At 41.9% G+C, this 18,069-nt stretch overlaps 1 protein-coding gene across 1 annotated transcript in view; it reads right to left on the bottom strand.

Annotated features, from left to right (window-relative positions):
- Positions 1-9,685: 9,685 nt before the first annotated feature.
- LOC149323474 (T-box transcription factor TBX15-like) overlaps positions 9,686-18,069 on the bottom strand; it is a 115,009-nt gene continuing 106,625 nt past the window's right edge. The window contains exon 8 of the mRNA XM_089488979.1: positions 9,686-12,233. Within this exon, the coding sequence (XP_089345105.1) occupies positions 11,449-12,233 (785 nt within the window). The 3' untranslated portion in view covers positions 9,686-11,448. The remainder of the gene's footprint in view (positions 12,234-18,069) is intronic.

Here is an 18,069-nt window from a genome sequence, read left to right as displayed (position 1 = left end):
TATTATTATTATTATTATTAAACTTTATTTCTATAGCGCTGTAATTATACACAGCGCTGTACAAAGTCGGTAAAATTAGAAGTAAATAAAAGCCTGCCCAAGGCGTACATTCTAAGATAATAACAATTAAAAGAGGAATAGATAAAATTACCATATAGAAAGGAAAAACAGAGTAAAAACATCAAATATCAAACAAATCACATCACATCAAATATTGTCAGCCAGCCAGATAACAATCACAAATTCCCTGAGAACGCTTCCCTAAACAATATGGTTTTCAGCTCAGCTTTAAAGCTGGTTAGGGAAGTGATGAGCCGTGCATGCAGAGGAAGAAGGTTCCAGGAATGAGGGGCAGCTAGAGAGAAGGGACGGATCCGGGATGGGGCAGAGGAGATCCTGGGTTGAGAGAGGAGACTTTGGCTACCAGAGCGGAGAGTGCGAGTAGGGATGTAGGGAGAGAGAAGATCAGTTAAATAAAGAGGGGCCAGCCCATGCAGGGCTTTAAAGGTGAGTAGCAAAAGTTTGTACCTGATGCGGAAAGGAAGAGGGAGCCAGTGAAGGGAGGACAACAGAGGGGAGACATGATCATAACGGCGAGCGAGTGAAATAATGCGTGCAGCTGAATGCTGAACAGAAATTAATGGGTGGAGATGAGAGAGGGGAAGCCCTGCCAAGAGGAGGTTACAGTAGTCTAGTCGTGAGACCACTAGGGCATGGACCAGTGTCTTTGCGGTAGAAGCTGAGAGATATGGACGGATTTTGGCGATATTATAGAGAAAAAATCTACAGACTTTGGCTGTAGTCTGGATCTGTGGGATAAATGACAAAGAGGAGTCAAAGATGAAACCGAGACTGCGGGCTTCCTGGACCGGCTGGATCGAGATGTTATTGACGGAAATAGAAAAGGAATAGTGAAGGGTGGGCTTAGGAGGGAAAACAAGAAGCTCAGTCTTGGACATATTGAGCTTCAGACGCCGATGGTGCATCCAGTGGGAGACAGCTGTTAAACAGGATGACACTTGCTGCTCTAGCTCTGGTGAAAGATTAGGGGTGGAAAGGTACAGCTGGGTATCATCGGCGTAAAGATGGTAGGAGAAACCAAAAGAACTGATAAGTTTGCCAAGGGAGAGTGTGTATAAAGAGAACAGAAGGGGACCCAAAACAGAGCCCTTGAGGGAACAAGGCAAATAGTGTGGGGACCCAACAACAAAAAAATACAGTGGACCCTTGTTATACGCTGGGGTTTGGTTCCAGGATCCTGTGTATAACAAAATCCGTGGGTGCTCAAGTCCCATTAAATATAATGGCATAGCAAAATGGTATCCCTTATAAAAATGGAAAATCAAGGTTTGATATTTGAAATTTATATTTTTTTGGAACATTTTCAAACCGTGGATGCTTGAATCTGTGTATAAAAAATCAGTGTATAAGAAGGGCTGACTGTAGCTTTACACAAGCAACTAAGGGGGAGGACTTAGATGTTTCTACACTAATGCACAGAGCATGGGAAATAAGCAAGATAAACTTGAACTCCTAACACAACAAAGGAAATATGATGTAATAGATATCACTGAAACCTGGTGGGATGAGTCTCATGATTGGAATGTAGGAATAGAGGGCTATAACCTTTTTAAGAGAAATAGGCCAAACAGGAAAGGAGGAGGAATAGCCTTATATGTCAGGGACATTTACACCAGTGAAGAGTTCCAGGACATCAATCCTGGAAGCCAGGTGGAGAGCATCTGGATAAAAATTAAAGGGGAGGTAAATAACAAGGATGTTACTGTGGGAGTCTACTACAGACTGCCAAGTCAGATGGAGGAATTTGATGATGCATTTCTAGAATAGATGACCACTCTCTTAGATACAGGAGATTTCAACTATCCTGATATTTGTTGGAAATCAAACTCAGCCAAAACATTAAGGTCTAGCAAATTCCTCACTTGCCCTGAAGACAATTTCATTGGCCAAAAGGTGGAAAAGGCAACAAGGGGAATCGCCAATTTTAGATCTGATTCTAACCAACAGGAATGATTTGGTTAATGGGGTGCAAGTGGTGGGATCCTTAGGTGGGAGTGACCATATTCTCTTAGAGTTTGTTATACAGTGGAAAGGAGAAGCCAGGCATAGTCAGATACACATTTTAGACCTTAGGAAAGCTGATTTCAATAAACTCAGGGAAATACTGGGGGTAATCCTGTGGTCAGGAAGAGTGAAAGAGAAGGGAGTTGAGGATGGATGGGAGTTTCTCAAAAGGGAGATACTGAAAGCACAATTTCAAAAAGTTCCAATCAGGACGAAAAATGGGAGATGTCTCAAGAAAGAAGGGCATGTATAACAAATGGAAAAAAGGGGAAATCACCAAGGAGGAATTCAAGCAAATAGCTAGCACGTGTAGGGGTAAAGTCATACAAACAAAAGCACAGAATGAGCTCAGGCTTGGTACAGATGTTAAGAACAACAAAATGGGCTTTTTAAGGTATGTTCCCAGCAAAAGGAAGAAGGATATGGTAGGGCCCCTGCGTGAAGAAGATGGCAAAATGCTAATAGGGACAGAGAAAAGAGAGAACCAGTCAACACCTTCAGAAAGGAAAAAGGGTGCTCAACCTGAGGAAAATGGAGCAGAGGACACAATAGGAGAAATGCAGCATAGAATAAGTAAAGAGGTAGTACAGCAATACCTGGTTAATCCAAATGAATTTAAGTCTCCGGGACCAGATTAATTACATCCAAGGGTATTAAAAGAACCGGCAGAAGTAATCTCAGAGCCACTTTCAATAGTCCTTGAGACTTTCGGGAGAACAGGAGAAGTCACAGTACACTGGAGGAGGACAAATGTTTTCAAAAAAGGAAAAAAAAAGGACCCACATAACTATTGTTCAGTCTGCCTGACATCAATTCTAGGAAAGATTCTAGAGCAGAGCATGAAATAGACAGTCTATACTAACTTATATAGGAATGCAGTGATTCCTAAAAGTCAACATGGGTTTCTCAAAACAGTTTATCCCAGAATAATCATATCTCTTGCTTTGATATAGGCTCAGGTTGGTAGATGAAGGGAATGCTGTGGATGTACCATATCTGGATTTCAGTAAAGCCTTTGACTAAGACTTGGTATAGACGGGCAGGAAGGGACAGCGAGACGCTGCTCCTTTCTGCCTTTGATTGTTGCTGTGGCAGCTACATGGGCGCAGCATCGATCTGCCCCAAAAGGAGTTGTGAAAAGCAGCTCCTTTCCACGCTGCTGCCAAGGCGCCATTAGTGCCCTGGAACGATGCGATGACGTCTCTTGTGCACCACCCCATTTAGTGGCAGCACACAAGGCACATCATTGGCGCGTGCGGGGTGTGTATGCATGTGTGCATCCCAAATGGTGGTGGGAGAGCGCAGAGTGTGCAGACGCTCCGCACTCCCCAGCCCTAATTTTGGCCCCAGGCAGCCACAAAGTGGCGATCTGTTCTGGGCCTTAGTTCCCCATAATAATCTTGCAAACAAGCTAGTAAAATGTAGACTAGACAATGCAACTGTTAGGTGAACTTGTAATTGGTTGACTATCCAAACCGAAAGGGTGCTCATCAATGGTTCCTCTTCATCTTGGTGAGTAGTGACCAGTGGGGTGCCACAGGGTTCTGTCCTGGGCCCAGAGTTGTTCAACATCTTTATCTTTGACTTGGCTGAAGGAATACAAGACATGTTTATCAAATTGACAGATGGCACTAAAGTGTGTGTGTGTGTGTTTGTTTGTTTGTTGCAGGGGGGTCAGAGATGGCTAACACCCAAGAGGAGAGGATCAGAATTCAAAATGATATTATCAGATTAGAAAGCTGGGCCCAAACAAACCAAATGAATTTCAACAGTCAGAAATATAGGATACTACACTTGGGGAGGGGAAAAAAATGAAATTCACAGATATAGGATGGGAGACACCTGGCTTGACAACAGTACTTGTGAAAAGGATCTAGGCGTCCTAGTAGACCATAAGTTGAACATGAGTAAGCAACGGGATGTGGCATCTGAGAAAGCCAATGTGATTCTAGGCTACTATTCTGCCAGTTCTTTTAATATCCTTGGATGTCGTGCCTTGGATGTATAGTGCCTAGATCAAGGGAACTAATAATACCACTAGACTGCTTGGAATACTGTGTCCAGTTCTGGGCACCACAACTCACTATATATGTGATCTTGGTTGTTGCCAAGTTTTTGTCTCGTAGTCAGAATTAGAAAATGGTTAACTTTTGTAGTAGGGAAAAACATCTGAAAGTTTGATTTGACCCAATTGGTCTTTATACTTTTAATTTATTTTACATGTTATTAATCTGAACTTGGGTCTATGGGCTGTAATAAAGATTGTTGTTTTTGATGAAAGAATGACAGATTCATACAAGGAAGAACCATTTGAAGACAAACCCATCATTTTAGAAAGTGAACTTGAAGCTGCACTCAGAGTGCTTGGGGGAAATCACCAGGGATGGTGCCCTGACGGCGCAGTGGTTGAACGCCTGTACTGCAGCCATTCATTCACAAATCACAAGGTTGTGAGTTCGATTCCAACCAGGGGTTCCATGGTTGACTCAGCCTGGCATTCTTCCGAAGTCGCTAAAATGAGTACCCAGCTTGTTGGAGGCAATTAGCTTAGACACTGTAAGGGAGTGCTTAAGTGCACTGATAAGCAATATAAAAATGTACTGGCTATTGCTATAATGGATTGCATACCAATAGGACTGTTGTAGGTTAGAAAAACCAAATCTACTCTAATTCTATTAAAATCTGCCATCAAATATGGAGGCATGAAACATGGAGGAAGAAACATCAAGATTTACAGATGGCACCATATTGCTAGCCAAAAATAACAAAGACTTGGGAGAACTGTTGAAGAAAGTCAAAGAAGAAAGTGCAAATGCAGGGTTACAAGCCAGAATCCTGTTGGACAACTGTGAATGCATGACCAATAGTAATATGTTTGCAATTGCTGCATATTCACATTCATATACAAATTCCAAATGAACATCTGAATGTGCTTTTTGACTACAGCAAAGCTGCATAGATCATAAAAACCTATGGAATGCTCTCAAAGAAATGGGAGTACTACTACTTTTGATTGTCCTGATGCACAACCAATACTTAGGTAAAGAAGCAGCTGTCAGAACAGAGTACAGAGAAACAGAATGGTTCCTGCTTGGCAAAGGGATCAGGCAAGGCTCCACCTTATCATCCTGTCTATTTAACCTATATGCCAAAAATATAGTATGCAGAGTGGGCTTGGACTTAGAGGCAGGAGGGGTGGAAAGAACATTAACAACCTAAGATATGCATATGACACAATACCATTAGCAGAAACAAAGACCTGGAGCAATTACTGAAGGCCAAGGAGGAAAGTGCCAAGGCTGGATTTAGTTTGAATATTAAAATAAAATAAAATAACACAATGAACATGGAAAATCTACAAGAATTAATCATAGACAGTGAGAAAATTGACATAATCACAGAGTTCTCATACTTTGGATCAAATATTGATCAGAATGAGACTGCAGTCAAGAAATCAGGAGACGATTGGGATTTGGAAGGTCTACTATGAAAGAACTGGACAAGATCATAAAATGTTAAGACAGAACTCTGAACACTTAAGTGAGGATTGTCCAAGTCATTGTAGTCTCCATCACCATGTACAGATGTAAGAGCTGAATGGCAAAAAATGCTATAAGAATGAAACTAATTCATCTGAGATGTAGTGCCGGAGAAAAGTACTGAGAATACCATGGATGGCCAAGAAGACAGACAAATGTGTTCTTGAACAGATCAAGCCTGAACTCTCTCTGGAAGCCAAGATGACTAAATTAAGACTGTTGTACTTTGGCCACATCATGATGAAAAATGAATCATTAGAAAAGACAATGATGCTAGGAAAGGTGGAAGGCAGTAGAAAGTGAAGGTGGCCATGTGCCAGATGGTTAAACAATCAGGGAGGCCACAGGCCTGGGCCTGGAGGAATGAGCAGAAAGGGTGAGGACAGAGGGTCTTGGAGATGCCTCATCAACAGGGTCACCATGAGTCAAGGTAGACTCAATGTTAGTTAACAACAGCAGCAACAACATTTACTAGTTTAGGGGGTACGTAGGGACTGTGATAGTCCCCAAACTTCACTTACCAGTAAGCTGCTGCTGCATTTAATACGGTCCATTCCTGTTGAATAGGAAAGAGCTGCATGATGTTCCCATTCTGCTTGTACTGTATAAGTGATCTCAAGGCATGAGGGGGATTTGTGAGAGAAGTCCTTTTTCTGCCTGTTGCTCTAGAGATTGGTCAGGGAAGGGGGTAGGAACATCAGGCAGCTGTTTCTTATCAAAAGGGGAATAGATCCTCATTGATCCCAGTGGTTGCATACCAGTAAGTAGGTTTTGTTGTTTTGAGGGGAGAGGGGGGCTCCAAACCAGAATTCACTATATAGCATTGTTGCCATAGTGCTACATAATATGTAATAGTGATATAAGATTCCAGTTAATTTTAATTTATTTTAAAGGCTTGGTTGCATATACATTGTTTAATAAAAGAGAGTTTTTACTGTGTGTGTTTCTGTTAAAAAAATATTTGCAGTAGGTGTCAAATATACTATGTACGCCACTGCCCCTAGCCACATGGAATCAACTCCACAGGGAAGAAAATCATTAATACATGATAAAAATATTTGTGATAAAGTTTCAAGCCTTCATCTTCATCTCTCATAACTTCACATGTAGGGGTAACTTCAGAAAAGCTAAAGCGCAAAATGAACTCAAGCTTGCCAGAGAGGTCAAGAACAATATAAAGGACTTTTCTGGGTATAATACTAATACTTAATAATACTTATTTATTTATACCTGCTCTTCAGCCAAGGCTATCAGAGCAGCTTACAATTTGTTCATTAGACATTTCCCTGCCCTCAGGCTTACATTCTAAAAAAGGCACGACACAAAAGGAGAAGGGAATGGCAGTGGGGAAGGGGGAAAGTCCAGCAGATCTGCTCTCCCTCGGAGGCCTGATGGAGTTGACTTGCCTTCTTCTCCCTCAAGATGGTGGATAGAGGGAGGGCTACTCCGCAGCAAAAGAAAGAAGAAGGAAACAGTAGGGCCACTATGTGGAGAAGATGGCAAAATGCTAACAGGGGACAGAGAAAAGGCAGAATTACTCAACACCTTCTTTGCTTCAGTGTTCTCAGAAAAGGCAAAGGGTGCTCAACTTGAAGAAAATGGAGCAGAGGACAGAATGGAAATTTCAGCACAGAATAAGTAAAGAGATAGTACAGTGATACCTGGTTAATCTAAATGAATACAGAGCACTCGTTCCATACGTGGGTGCGACATACATGGCTTCCGGTTTATGCAGTAGCCATACTGCAATCTATTAAATAGCGTGCATGCCCGTGGCGCACACGCACGCACCGTGCTGCTATGAACATGAGCCCCATTATATTGAATGGGGCTCGAGCTTATGTGGTATTTGCCTTACGTGGGGGATCCAGAATGGATCCCCACGTAAGGCAAGCCTCCACTGTATAAGTCTCAAGGACCAGATGACATACATCCAGGGGTATTAAAATGTAACATCAGAACCATTGGCAATAATCTTTGAGAACTCCTAGAGAACAGGAGAAGTCCCAGCAGACTGGAGGAGGGCAAACGTTGTCCCCCATCTTCAAAAAGGGAAAAAAAGAGGATTCCAACAATTATCATCCAGTTAGTCTGACATCAATACCAGGAAAGATTCTAGGGCAGATCATTAAACAGAGAGTCTGTGAACATTTATTAGGGCATACCATAATCACAAAAAGTTAACATTGGTTTCAGAGAAACAACTCATACCAGACTAATTTGACCTCTTTTTTTGATAAAAAATACCAATTTGATAGAGAAAGGGAATGTTGTAGATATAGCATATCTCGACTTCAGTAAAGCTTTTGACAAGGTTCCCCATGACATTCTTGCAAACAAGCTTGTAAAATGTGGGCTAGACAAGGCTACTGTTAGGTGGATTTCTAATTTGTTGACTGGCCATACCCAGAGGGTCCTCAGCAATGGCTCCTCTTGATCCTGTTCCCATAAGGCTGGCAGTTTTTGTGACAGCAAATTAGTCATAGTCTATAAAAGGGTACCAGCAATTGATCCTAAAATTTACTACTCAACACCTTCTTTGCCTCCGTCTTCTCAGAAAAGGAAGAGGGTGCTCGGCCTGAGGAAAATGGAGCAGAGGACAGAATAGGGGAAAACTGCACATAATAAATAAAGAGAAAGTACGGGAGTATCTGGTTAATATAAATGAATTTACATCTCCAGGACCAGATGAACTACATCCAAGGATATTAAAAGAACTGGCAAATGTAATCTCAGAGCCATTGACAATAATCTTTGGGAACTCCTGAAGAACAGGAGTAGTGCCAGCAAACTGGAGGAGGGCAAACATCGTCCCATCTTCAAAAAGGGAAAAAAAGAGGATCCCAACAATTATCGTCATAAACAGTCAACAGGGCATGCCAGACTAATCTGATCTCTCTCTCTCTCTCTTTGATAAAATTACCAGCTTGGTAGATAAAGGGAATGCTGCTGTGGATATAGCATATGTTGATTTCAGTAAGGTCTTTGACAAGGTTCCCATGACATGCTTGTAAAATGTGGGCTAGACAAGGAAACTGTTACATGGATTTGTAATTGGTTGACTGGCTGAACCCAAAGGGTGCTCAACAATGGCTCCTTTTCATCCTGGAGAGAAGTGACCAGTGGGGCCCCACAGGGCTCTGTCCTGGGGCCAGTGCTATTCAACATCTTCATCAATGTTTTGGATGACAAATTGGGGGCATACTTATCAAATTTGCAGATGACACTAAATTAGGAGGGGTAGCTAATGCCCCAGAGGACAGGATCAAAATGTAAAATGACCTGAATATACTAAAAAGCTGGGCCAAAGCTAACAAAATGAAATTCAGCACAGAGAAATGTAAGGTACTGCACTTAGGGTGGAAAAATGAAATGCATAAATATGTGATGGGGGACACCTGGCTTAATGAGAGTGCGAGGGAGCAGCTAAAAAGGCCAATGCAATTTTAGGCTGCATCAATAAAAGTATAGTGTCTGGATCAAGAGAAATAATAGTGTCAGGCCCCACTGGGAATATTGTGCCCATTTCTGGGCACCATAATTCAAAAAGGATGTTGAGAAACTGGATCGTGTCCAAAGGAGGGAGACTAAAATGGTGAAGTGTCTGGAAACCATGCCCAATGAGGAATGTCTTAGGGAGCTGGGGATGTTCAGTCTGGAGAAGAAAAGGTTAAGAGGTGATATGATTATCCTGTTTAAATATTTGAAGGGATATCATATTAAGGAGGGAGTAAACTTCTTTTCTGCTGCTCCAAAGAATAGGACCCGGAACAATGGATGCAAGCTGCAAGAAAGAGTTTCCACCTCAACATTAGAAGGAATGTCCTATCAGAAAGGGCTATTCAACAGTAGAACACACTCCTTTGGAGAGTGCTGGAGTCCCCTTCTTGGAGGTCTTTAAAAAGAGGCTGGATGGCCATCTGTTGGGTTTGCTTTGATTGAGAATTCCTGCATGGCAGGGGGTTGGACTGGATGGCCCTTGTGGTCTCTTCCAGCTCTATAATTCTAAGCAAAATGACACCAGCACTTTGAAATCTTTTACTTCCAGAGAGACAAACCACAAAAGGAACAAAGGTTTATTTTGCACCAGTTCTGTTCTTTTCACCTAGAAACAAGAGTTCCCTGCACAGGGCAAAGCTTTATACATTTTCTTTCTTAATATATATTTTACATGCCCATGTAACCCTCTTTAATATTCATAATGTTGAATTCCCTCCCTCCCCCACGCTCTAGAGACATAAATACATTTATCTACAACACACCAAAACAAATCGCTATTCTGTAGTTTCTGTATTGTGTCATTAGGTATTTGGATTTTCACACATTTTTAAACTTCTTAGCTTGAACATTATTTGTTTGCTTACTTCTCAGAGTTGGAAAAAACAAGAGAACAATATTTTTAGAAGGTAATATTTCTTGGCCAAACTGGCAGACTGGACATGGGTAATGATTATCATTGACATTAATGGCTAACATTTTTCTGTAGTAATTGCAAGGTAATTGGATTAAAAAAGTGTATTCTCAGAGAATATTTGTGGCCACCATTCAATATTAACTCAGGCGGGATACAGACCGCCGCTTTGCGACGGTCTCCCGCTGGCGCCATTTGCTCCGCGCGGGAGCTGCAGCAGCCAAACCGCGCGGCTCCCGCATGGAGCAAAAAAGAAGCTCCATTTCGGAGCTTCTTTCCGCGGTGCACTGATGACGTCGCGAAGCGCCAAGGGCGCATTCGTGACATCATTAGCGCCGCGACACGTCTGGATGCTATGCATCCAGTACGTAAAGATGGCGGCGCCCATGTGGAAAGGGCGCCGCCATCTTGTACGTATTCTATACGTACTAGGGTTAGGGGGGTGCGGAAGCACCGCCCCTTCCTAACCCTAGTACGTATAGAATACGTACTATATGGCGGTTTGTATCCCGCCACAGTCTGGAAAATTTCTTTTCTTACCACTTGTTTCTATCAGTGGTAAATGTTTTACCACTTGGCTTTCCATTTCTTTTCTAATGTTACATAGGCACTGAATGCACAAATAAAAACTATTTCTCTTTTCACAGCATTTTCAAAATGGGATACCATATATCAGAGATCTTGCCTCCTTCTCCTATTAAGCATATTATCAAATTCCTTGCAAAATTACAGAAAGCTTTTTTAACATTAATGGCTTCTCTCCTTCTCACCACCTTTCAGCCTGACATGCTTCTGTAAGGAAAATTTATTTTTCTCTGGAAAGCACAACAAACTCCAAAGGTGGCAAAGGCAGAAATCTCACAAGGAAGAGAATTTCTAGTTCATATACAATGTTCTTTTGTGACAGTGGGTGAGAGAAGGTTGTGGATTTGAATTGATAGATGGCAAGAAAAGAGAAGATGAAGCTAGAACAGTTATGGCCTCTTAAAGGCAGTGCAACATTATCAGATGAGGTCACCAGGGCCTATTGGTTGAATCTGGGAATCATGGAAGAAACAGCAGGCACCCTGGACTTCCACTGTTGTGACAAGTTCATATTAAGCTCAGACAATTATTGCATAAACCATATAGGTCTCCCCACCCCACACCCGCCCCTGCTTGTTACTTCTGTTGTTGTTTTGCAGATTATGCCATTTTTAAAAGAATCCATTGGGAGAAGAAGCTATTCAGTTACACAAGCCTTTCCATTCCAGTTGCAGCTGTCAGGTTCTTTGGAGTGCAGCTAGAGATTTCAAATACACATCATTCAAATACACATCCTTGTTCATATGGAAAAGCAACAGGGATGAGATCACCATAATAGAAATAATGTGATTCTTGCTCATTGTTGACAAAGAGAATGAGTTGCACCAATTAAACCATGTGCACAGACATTTGTGAGGAAGGTCCTGGAACAGCCCCATACTGTCTATTCTCACAGGCGTTGGCTGTTGGCTGGCTGTTGCTGGGAGGACTGATCACATGCATCCCATGATCCATCCCTGCTGAGAGATATTGCCTCTCTCCAAAGGCCCCATTGGAAGGCGAAGAGCAAAGTAAAGTGCTTTGGGTAGTGGCCAGTTTCTCAGGGCTTCCTGCCAGCCTTGGAGAAGCTGGGAAATTGTATCCATACAAATTGTATGGGTTGTGAAGGGAAAAGGCATTATAGGAGCTCTGCTGCATGTGGCCACCGCTATACATAGGTGAAGAAGAAGAGCTGGAGGCAGAGTTGCCTGCTTGCATGACATACTGGAACTGAGAAGTTGAGAAGGACCCCAGCTGGCCACTGTAGGCCTCCATCTTGCTATTGTTAGGCAGTGAAGAAGGAGTAGGCATTCCTGAGATCAAGGACTGAGTCCGCTGAGGCATGAAATTTTCAGAGGGCTGGATGGCAGAAGCTGCACCGCTCTGGAGCCGATTGTATCCACTGTCACTCAGCCCAGGGTAGCTCTGCAAGGCGGCCATGTTACTTCTTGCACATGGAGGGTAATCAGAGAGGTTCAGGTTACAAATCTGGCTCTCACGACAACCAACGTTGAAAGAATTGGGAGGCAAATGAAAGGCTGGTGGCGAACATGATGGAGAAAGGAGATGAGAAGACGCAGAGGGTGAGGGGGTCCCTGTACTTGAAGTCGTTGGGGAAGTTCCTGTGCTGCCCCCTAAAAAACAAACAAAAATAATTGTAAACAGTCTCTGAATGCAAAATGTAGGGAAATAACATGCGCCTGACAAACCTGCACAGGCATCTCTCAGTTAAGAAAGCATCTGACAATGAAGCTCCTTTTTACATTACATTTTTTTACATCTTCCAGCCCCAACTTTCCTCCTTGTTCTCTATCTGGCTGGATGTTTTTAGCACCATTGGAATCGAGAGGACGGTAGAGGAGACTTTTGGTATTGGGTTGCAGAAGCATGTCTGCAGTAAACAATTCAATGAAGCTTGAACTGGGAAAGAATGGGGTTTTTCTCTTGCGAATCCCACTCTAGTGATGTATCCCGGCCTAGGGGCAAGGTAAACAGCCGCTGGCCTCCAGAAGCCCTTATTGTGGATATATGGACAACCAGGCAAAGGGAAAAGGGGCAAAGCTTTTATATCAGCTCCCTTCAGCATGGTAAATAGGCATAACACTTCAAGTCTGGTCTTTACTTGAGTGTTCCAGAAGTGGTGAAATACACACCTAGAGTATATTTGGAGGCTTTCTGAAGAAAAATAAAATCTGAAAAAATATTTTTGACATGGGGGGGTGGGGGCTTGTGGAGCCAAAAACAACCAAAGGGCTGCATTTTGCCTACTCATGGTCACTGTTGTGTAGATCCAGTCTGGCAGTGCCAAAACAATTCTCTTAAAAACAATTCTATGTCTCCAGCCTAAGATCCAAGAGAGACTACCTGGGCAACAGCATGGAAATTTCACCTTACTTATGGGGATCCTAAATCTTTGAAGACTTGTTATCAATGGCTGAAAACCTCTTGTAGTAAGGAGTCTGTCACTGGCCTGTCTGCACTACATAGTATTCCTGTGTTGGAAATGATAGAGCTTCCTTTACTTAGTGTTTCCTTCCTAAAAGCAGCAGGTGCAGCCATGCCATCTGAGGAGAGCAAGTGGCCGTGGTTACAAAAGCAGCAATTAGATTCCTTCAGGTTTACACACCGGTGAAAACTATCCCCAGAATGTGGACAATTGGATTTGGGAGTCACTGGAATCCAGTCACATAGTCCCTGGACACATTTTGTCAGTGGATCTTTTAGTGCACTGATTTCGGAAGGTCACAAGTTAATCTTATATAGAGGTGATGGTGGTAGTTCTGCATGTAAACTGGATTGTTATTGACTTCCTGCAAGAAAAAAATAGTTGCTGTCGGATTTAAAAACAAAATAGGGAGATAAAAGAGGAGCTTGAAACTGTCCTATTTTTGTGCTCCCTCAAAGAAATGGAGAGAAGCATTTCAGGAGGAGGTTGTGGGATAGTAAAGGAAAGAATTAAGTACCCCTGCCTAAAACATCCTCCATCCCATTCCCAGCCAGCACAACATATATCCAGACACATGTAATATTGCTGTAATATCTACTTTGCCCCTTTGAAGGATGGTACAAGGTAAGAAACATCTGAGGATACTAACAGGACACTGAATGGATTGTTTTATCTGTTGCTTACATCATGGGGTGGGCATGCATCTTGTGAAATCCACCACTTGCCTAACCATTATGAGCACTGTTAGGATCTCTGTGTTGTGTGGGAAACAAAATTGCACACAGGGCCCAGCAACAGCTCCTGTAGCCTTGAAAAATGACCAGTGTATAGTTACTAGAATCCTTGTGTCTTTTTTTCCTAAATGTTTCTTCATTAAAGTTGAGAAGCAGAGCCACATATTTTTAATAATGAGATTCTGGATCAACTTCAACTATATTTATTAAAGTCAGGGTAAAGTGTTTGATAGATTTTGGGATCCTCCCAACTCAGCCTCTTAACATCTCACTGCCATATGCATTTAATTAATTCCAAACCTGTTTTGTCCCAATTTCAAGTCAATCTTGGTGATAATCATGTCATTCTTGAACAGTTTAGCTTTTCCAAAACCCTTAAGTTGTGAAGCCTCGGTTGAACTTTTGCTCCCATTTTTTGCAAGCTGCATAATAATTATTTAAGGTTTAATGGTTTAAGCCAGTCTGGTGGTTTTCTTGGGCATCAAGATGTATTGGGAGGCTTTTTGCCTGATCTCTCAGGTAGAGAAAGGACAGCCTTTTGGGGGGAAAGAGGAGGAGGAGGGCATGACTTTGATTCTAGAGTAAATACATTAAATTAATTGCTGAATAATAGGTGAACAGTCCTATAAATACCATTGATCCAGTTATTCTCTTCTAGTTGGAACTACCTAATTGAATTATAGCAAGTACACTTCTATACGGCTTATCATTAAGCCATAATATCCAGGCCTGGCATGAAGCAGCATACTCAATAATGTCACTGAGGTGGAATTTCATAGAAACTGACAGGGGATAGAGGCCAAACAGGACACATTCAGTACTTTTCAGTTCTGTGGAAGCTCATTAGGTATTCATTGATGAGAGGATCACCGTTTATTTTATTTTTCCCCCTACTGCATAAGAAGCCAGAATAATAGAATCACAGAGTTGAAAGAGATCTCTAGGACCATCCAGTCCAACCCTTGTCATGCAGGAACTCATAATCAAAGCCTCCCTGTGACAGGTGGCCATCCAGCCTCTATTTAAAAACTTCCAAAGGAGACTCCACCACTCTCCAAGGGAATGTCTTCCACTGTCTAACAGCTTTTACTGTCAGGAAGTTCCTCCTAATGTTGAGGAGGAATCTCTTTTCTTGTAACTATTCTCTGGAGCAGCAGAAAACAAGCTTTCTCCATCCTCAATATGACATACTTTCAAATATTCAAACATGGCTATCATGTCACCCCTTAACCTTCTCCACTGATGTAGCCTAGAATCACATTGGCCTTTTTAACTGCCGCATCACACTGTTCTCATGTTCAACTTGTGTTCTACTAGGACTCCTAGGCCTGTTACAGACTGCCAAAATAAAGCTGCTTTGGGTCTCTTTGGAGGTGTGCTGTTTAAATGATGCATGCATCCTAAGAATCCGGAAGCTGCACCAAAGCTGCACTCCAGTGCTTAGGAATGGAGTGTGGCTTTGGCGCAACCTCTGGACTCTTAGGACCCATGCATCATTTAAATAGCATGCCTCCAAAGAGACCCGAAGCAGCTTTATTTTGGCAGTCTGTAACAGGCCCTAGATACCTTTCTCCTGTACTCTTGTTAAGCCAGGTGTCCCCCATCCTTTATCTGTGCATTTCATTTTTTCACCCTAAGTGTAGTACCTTACATTTGTCCCTGTCGAAATTCATTTTGTTAGTTTTGGCCCAGCTCTCTAATCTATTAAGGTCATTCTGAATTTTCATCCTGTCCTCTGGGGTATTAGCTACTCCAACAGTATGTTTGTTGCCAATATAATCTTCAGGTAATGATGACCAGATATCTAATACAGAAATCAGTTAGACTACATCATTGAAAGCACAAGATGGAGATGTTTGTGAAAACAAGACCAGAGCAGATTGTGGCACAGATTAGTAATTGCTAATATCAAAAATTAGAGTAAATATAAAGAAGACCATTAAATCAATTATTCTGACAAAATACAGCCTAAAGTGTATTTCTCAGGTTATCTGATGCACATCAAATACACTTGTACACAGAAAATATTATATGAAGAGCAGGTTTAGACTCGGAAGGAAGAGGAGTAAAAATAGGATGAAGAAACATCAACAATTTAAGATATGCAGATGACACAATATTACTACTGGAACAATTACTGAGGGAGGTCGAGACAGAAAGTTTCTTGCTGCTAAACATGAATAAAACAAAAATAATGACCAAGGACTGTAAATTGAATCTAGACAATGAAGAAAACAAAATAGTTAAAGGTTTCTTGCACCTTGGATCAAACGAACAGTATAGAGACTGCAGTCAAGAAATAAGAAGACTGGGAATTGGAAGGGCAGCCATGAAAGAGTTACAAAAGATCCCGAAGAGTAAAAATATACAAACAAGCACAAAAGTTAGAACCGTCCAAGTCATCGTATTCCAATGTGAAGTCAAATGCTTTCACAGTTGGCATCCATAGTTTTTTGTGGATATTTTCAAGCTATGTGGCCGTGTTCTGAAAGAGTTTATTCCTGAAGTTTTGCTAGCATCTGTGGCTGGCCTCTTCAGAGAATGCTGGCATGGAAGTATTCCCTATCACAAGGTACAGGTGTGAAAGTTGAACAGTGAAAAAAGTGGATAAGATGGGTCCTTGACCAGATCGAGCCCAAAATATCCCTAGAAGCCACGATGATCAAATTGAGGCTGTCATACTTTAGCCACATCATGAGATGGTACAATTTATTAGAAAAGACACTAATGCTGAGAAAAGTTGAGACTAGTAGGAAGAGAGGAAGCCCAAATGCCAAATGGCAAGGCTCAATTAAGAAGGTCATGGGCATGAATCTGTAAAACTCTAGCAGAGCAGTGGGAGACAGGGGGCCTTGGAGATGTCTCATCCACAGGTTTGCCATGAGTTCAGGTCAACTTGAAAGCAATTAACAGCAACAACAACAACACAACAAGTTAAAGGAACTGAATCAACTCTGGTATCTAAATCAGAGTGAATCTGAGCAATTTTGTCTGTGAAATAGTAGGCAAATCCTTCACAGCAAAGAACATGTATTAGATGCTTATCATATTTGCAGATGGCACCAGATTAGGAAGGACAGCCAAATACTTCAGGAGATAGGATCAGAATTCATTCAGAAAACATTACTTCAGTGCAATTAGTGAAGAAATGAACAGACAATGGCCTTCCCAAATACACTGTCAGCTCAGGATCTCAATTCCATTTTGTAGTGTGAAATAAAAGTCATAGGCTGGGACCAAGTAGCCACACAGCAAATGGCTTCAGTCTGAACACTGACCTCCTAGGAAGGGATGAGAGGGGGCAACTGCCCTGGTGGAGTAAGTTCAAACCTAAGTTGTGGGAGTCCCTTCAAGCCAGTTCATATGACGATTGGCTTGTTGATGCTACCCATTTCAAGAAACATTGCAAGGAGATAAGCAGCCCCTTCCACAACTCTTGAGTAGCAATCAAATAGTATGGGGAGAGGTACAGAAGGCAGCAGTCCTGTCCACCTAAAAGACTAATGTCTTCAGGGCCGGCTCATCCATATAGGCGAACTACAGCAGCCGCCTAGGGCGGCAAAATTTAGGAGCAGCTTAGCGGCTCCCCCCCCCCCCGTAATGAAACAATGTTCAAAAAAAGTATAAATTTCAAATATCACACCTAGATTTTTCATTTTTTTTAAGGGACACTATTTTGCTATGTCATTATATTTAATGGGACTTCAGCATCCACGGATTTTGTTATCCATGGGGGATCTTGGAACCAAACGCCAGTGTATAACAAGGGTCCACTGTACTTATATTGACTAAACACTCCAACCTATACAATCAAATAATGCAAATAACGTTCGTTAAATAGCAAAACAAAATTGTAACCAACCTAGTCCTCTCACCTACTTAGTCTAACCTAACCTACGTAGTAAATGGACTTTTTTTTACTCTCATAATAAAAAAAATATTTTAAACTTATGTCAAAAATGTTAGTTTTCAAACACAATTTAAATAGTAGCCTGTAAAAACCGAAATTGGCTTTTTGACTAATTCTCAGTACTATGACGAGAGATTGGAACCTAAGTTTTATGTCATGTTTAGCTTTAACAAACAAAACAGCGGAGATCAAGGGGTGAAAATAATTATGAGGGGTGACAGGGGTGCCAAAATATTTCTCGCCTAGGGTGGCCAAATACCTAGAGCTGGCCCTGAATGTCCTCCATACCATATGAGAGGCAGTGCCAGTGTCTCTCACAGTCTGAAGTAGGTTTCTGAAACAGGGAAGGCAACACAATGTCCTGGTTGGGAAGGAAGGGA

The sequence above is a fragment of the Sceloporus occidentalis genome, unplaced genomic scaffold (assembly GCF_023333645.1).
Source record: "Sceloporus occidentalis isolate IW3139 unplaced genomic scaffold, rSceOcc1.0.p SCAF_1, whole genome shotgun sequence".
Lineage (NCBI taxonomy): Eukaryota > Metazoa > Chordata > Lepidosauria > Squamata > Phrynosomatidae > Sceloporus > Sceloporus occidentalis.
Note: the sequence above shows the minus strand (reverse complement) of the source record. Positions and strands in the feature narration are given on the sequence as shown.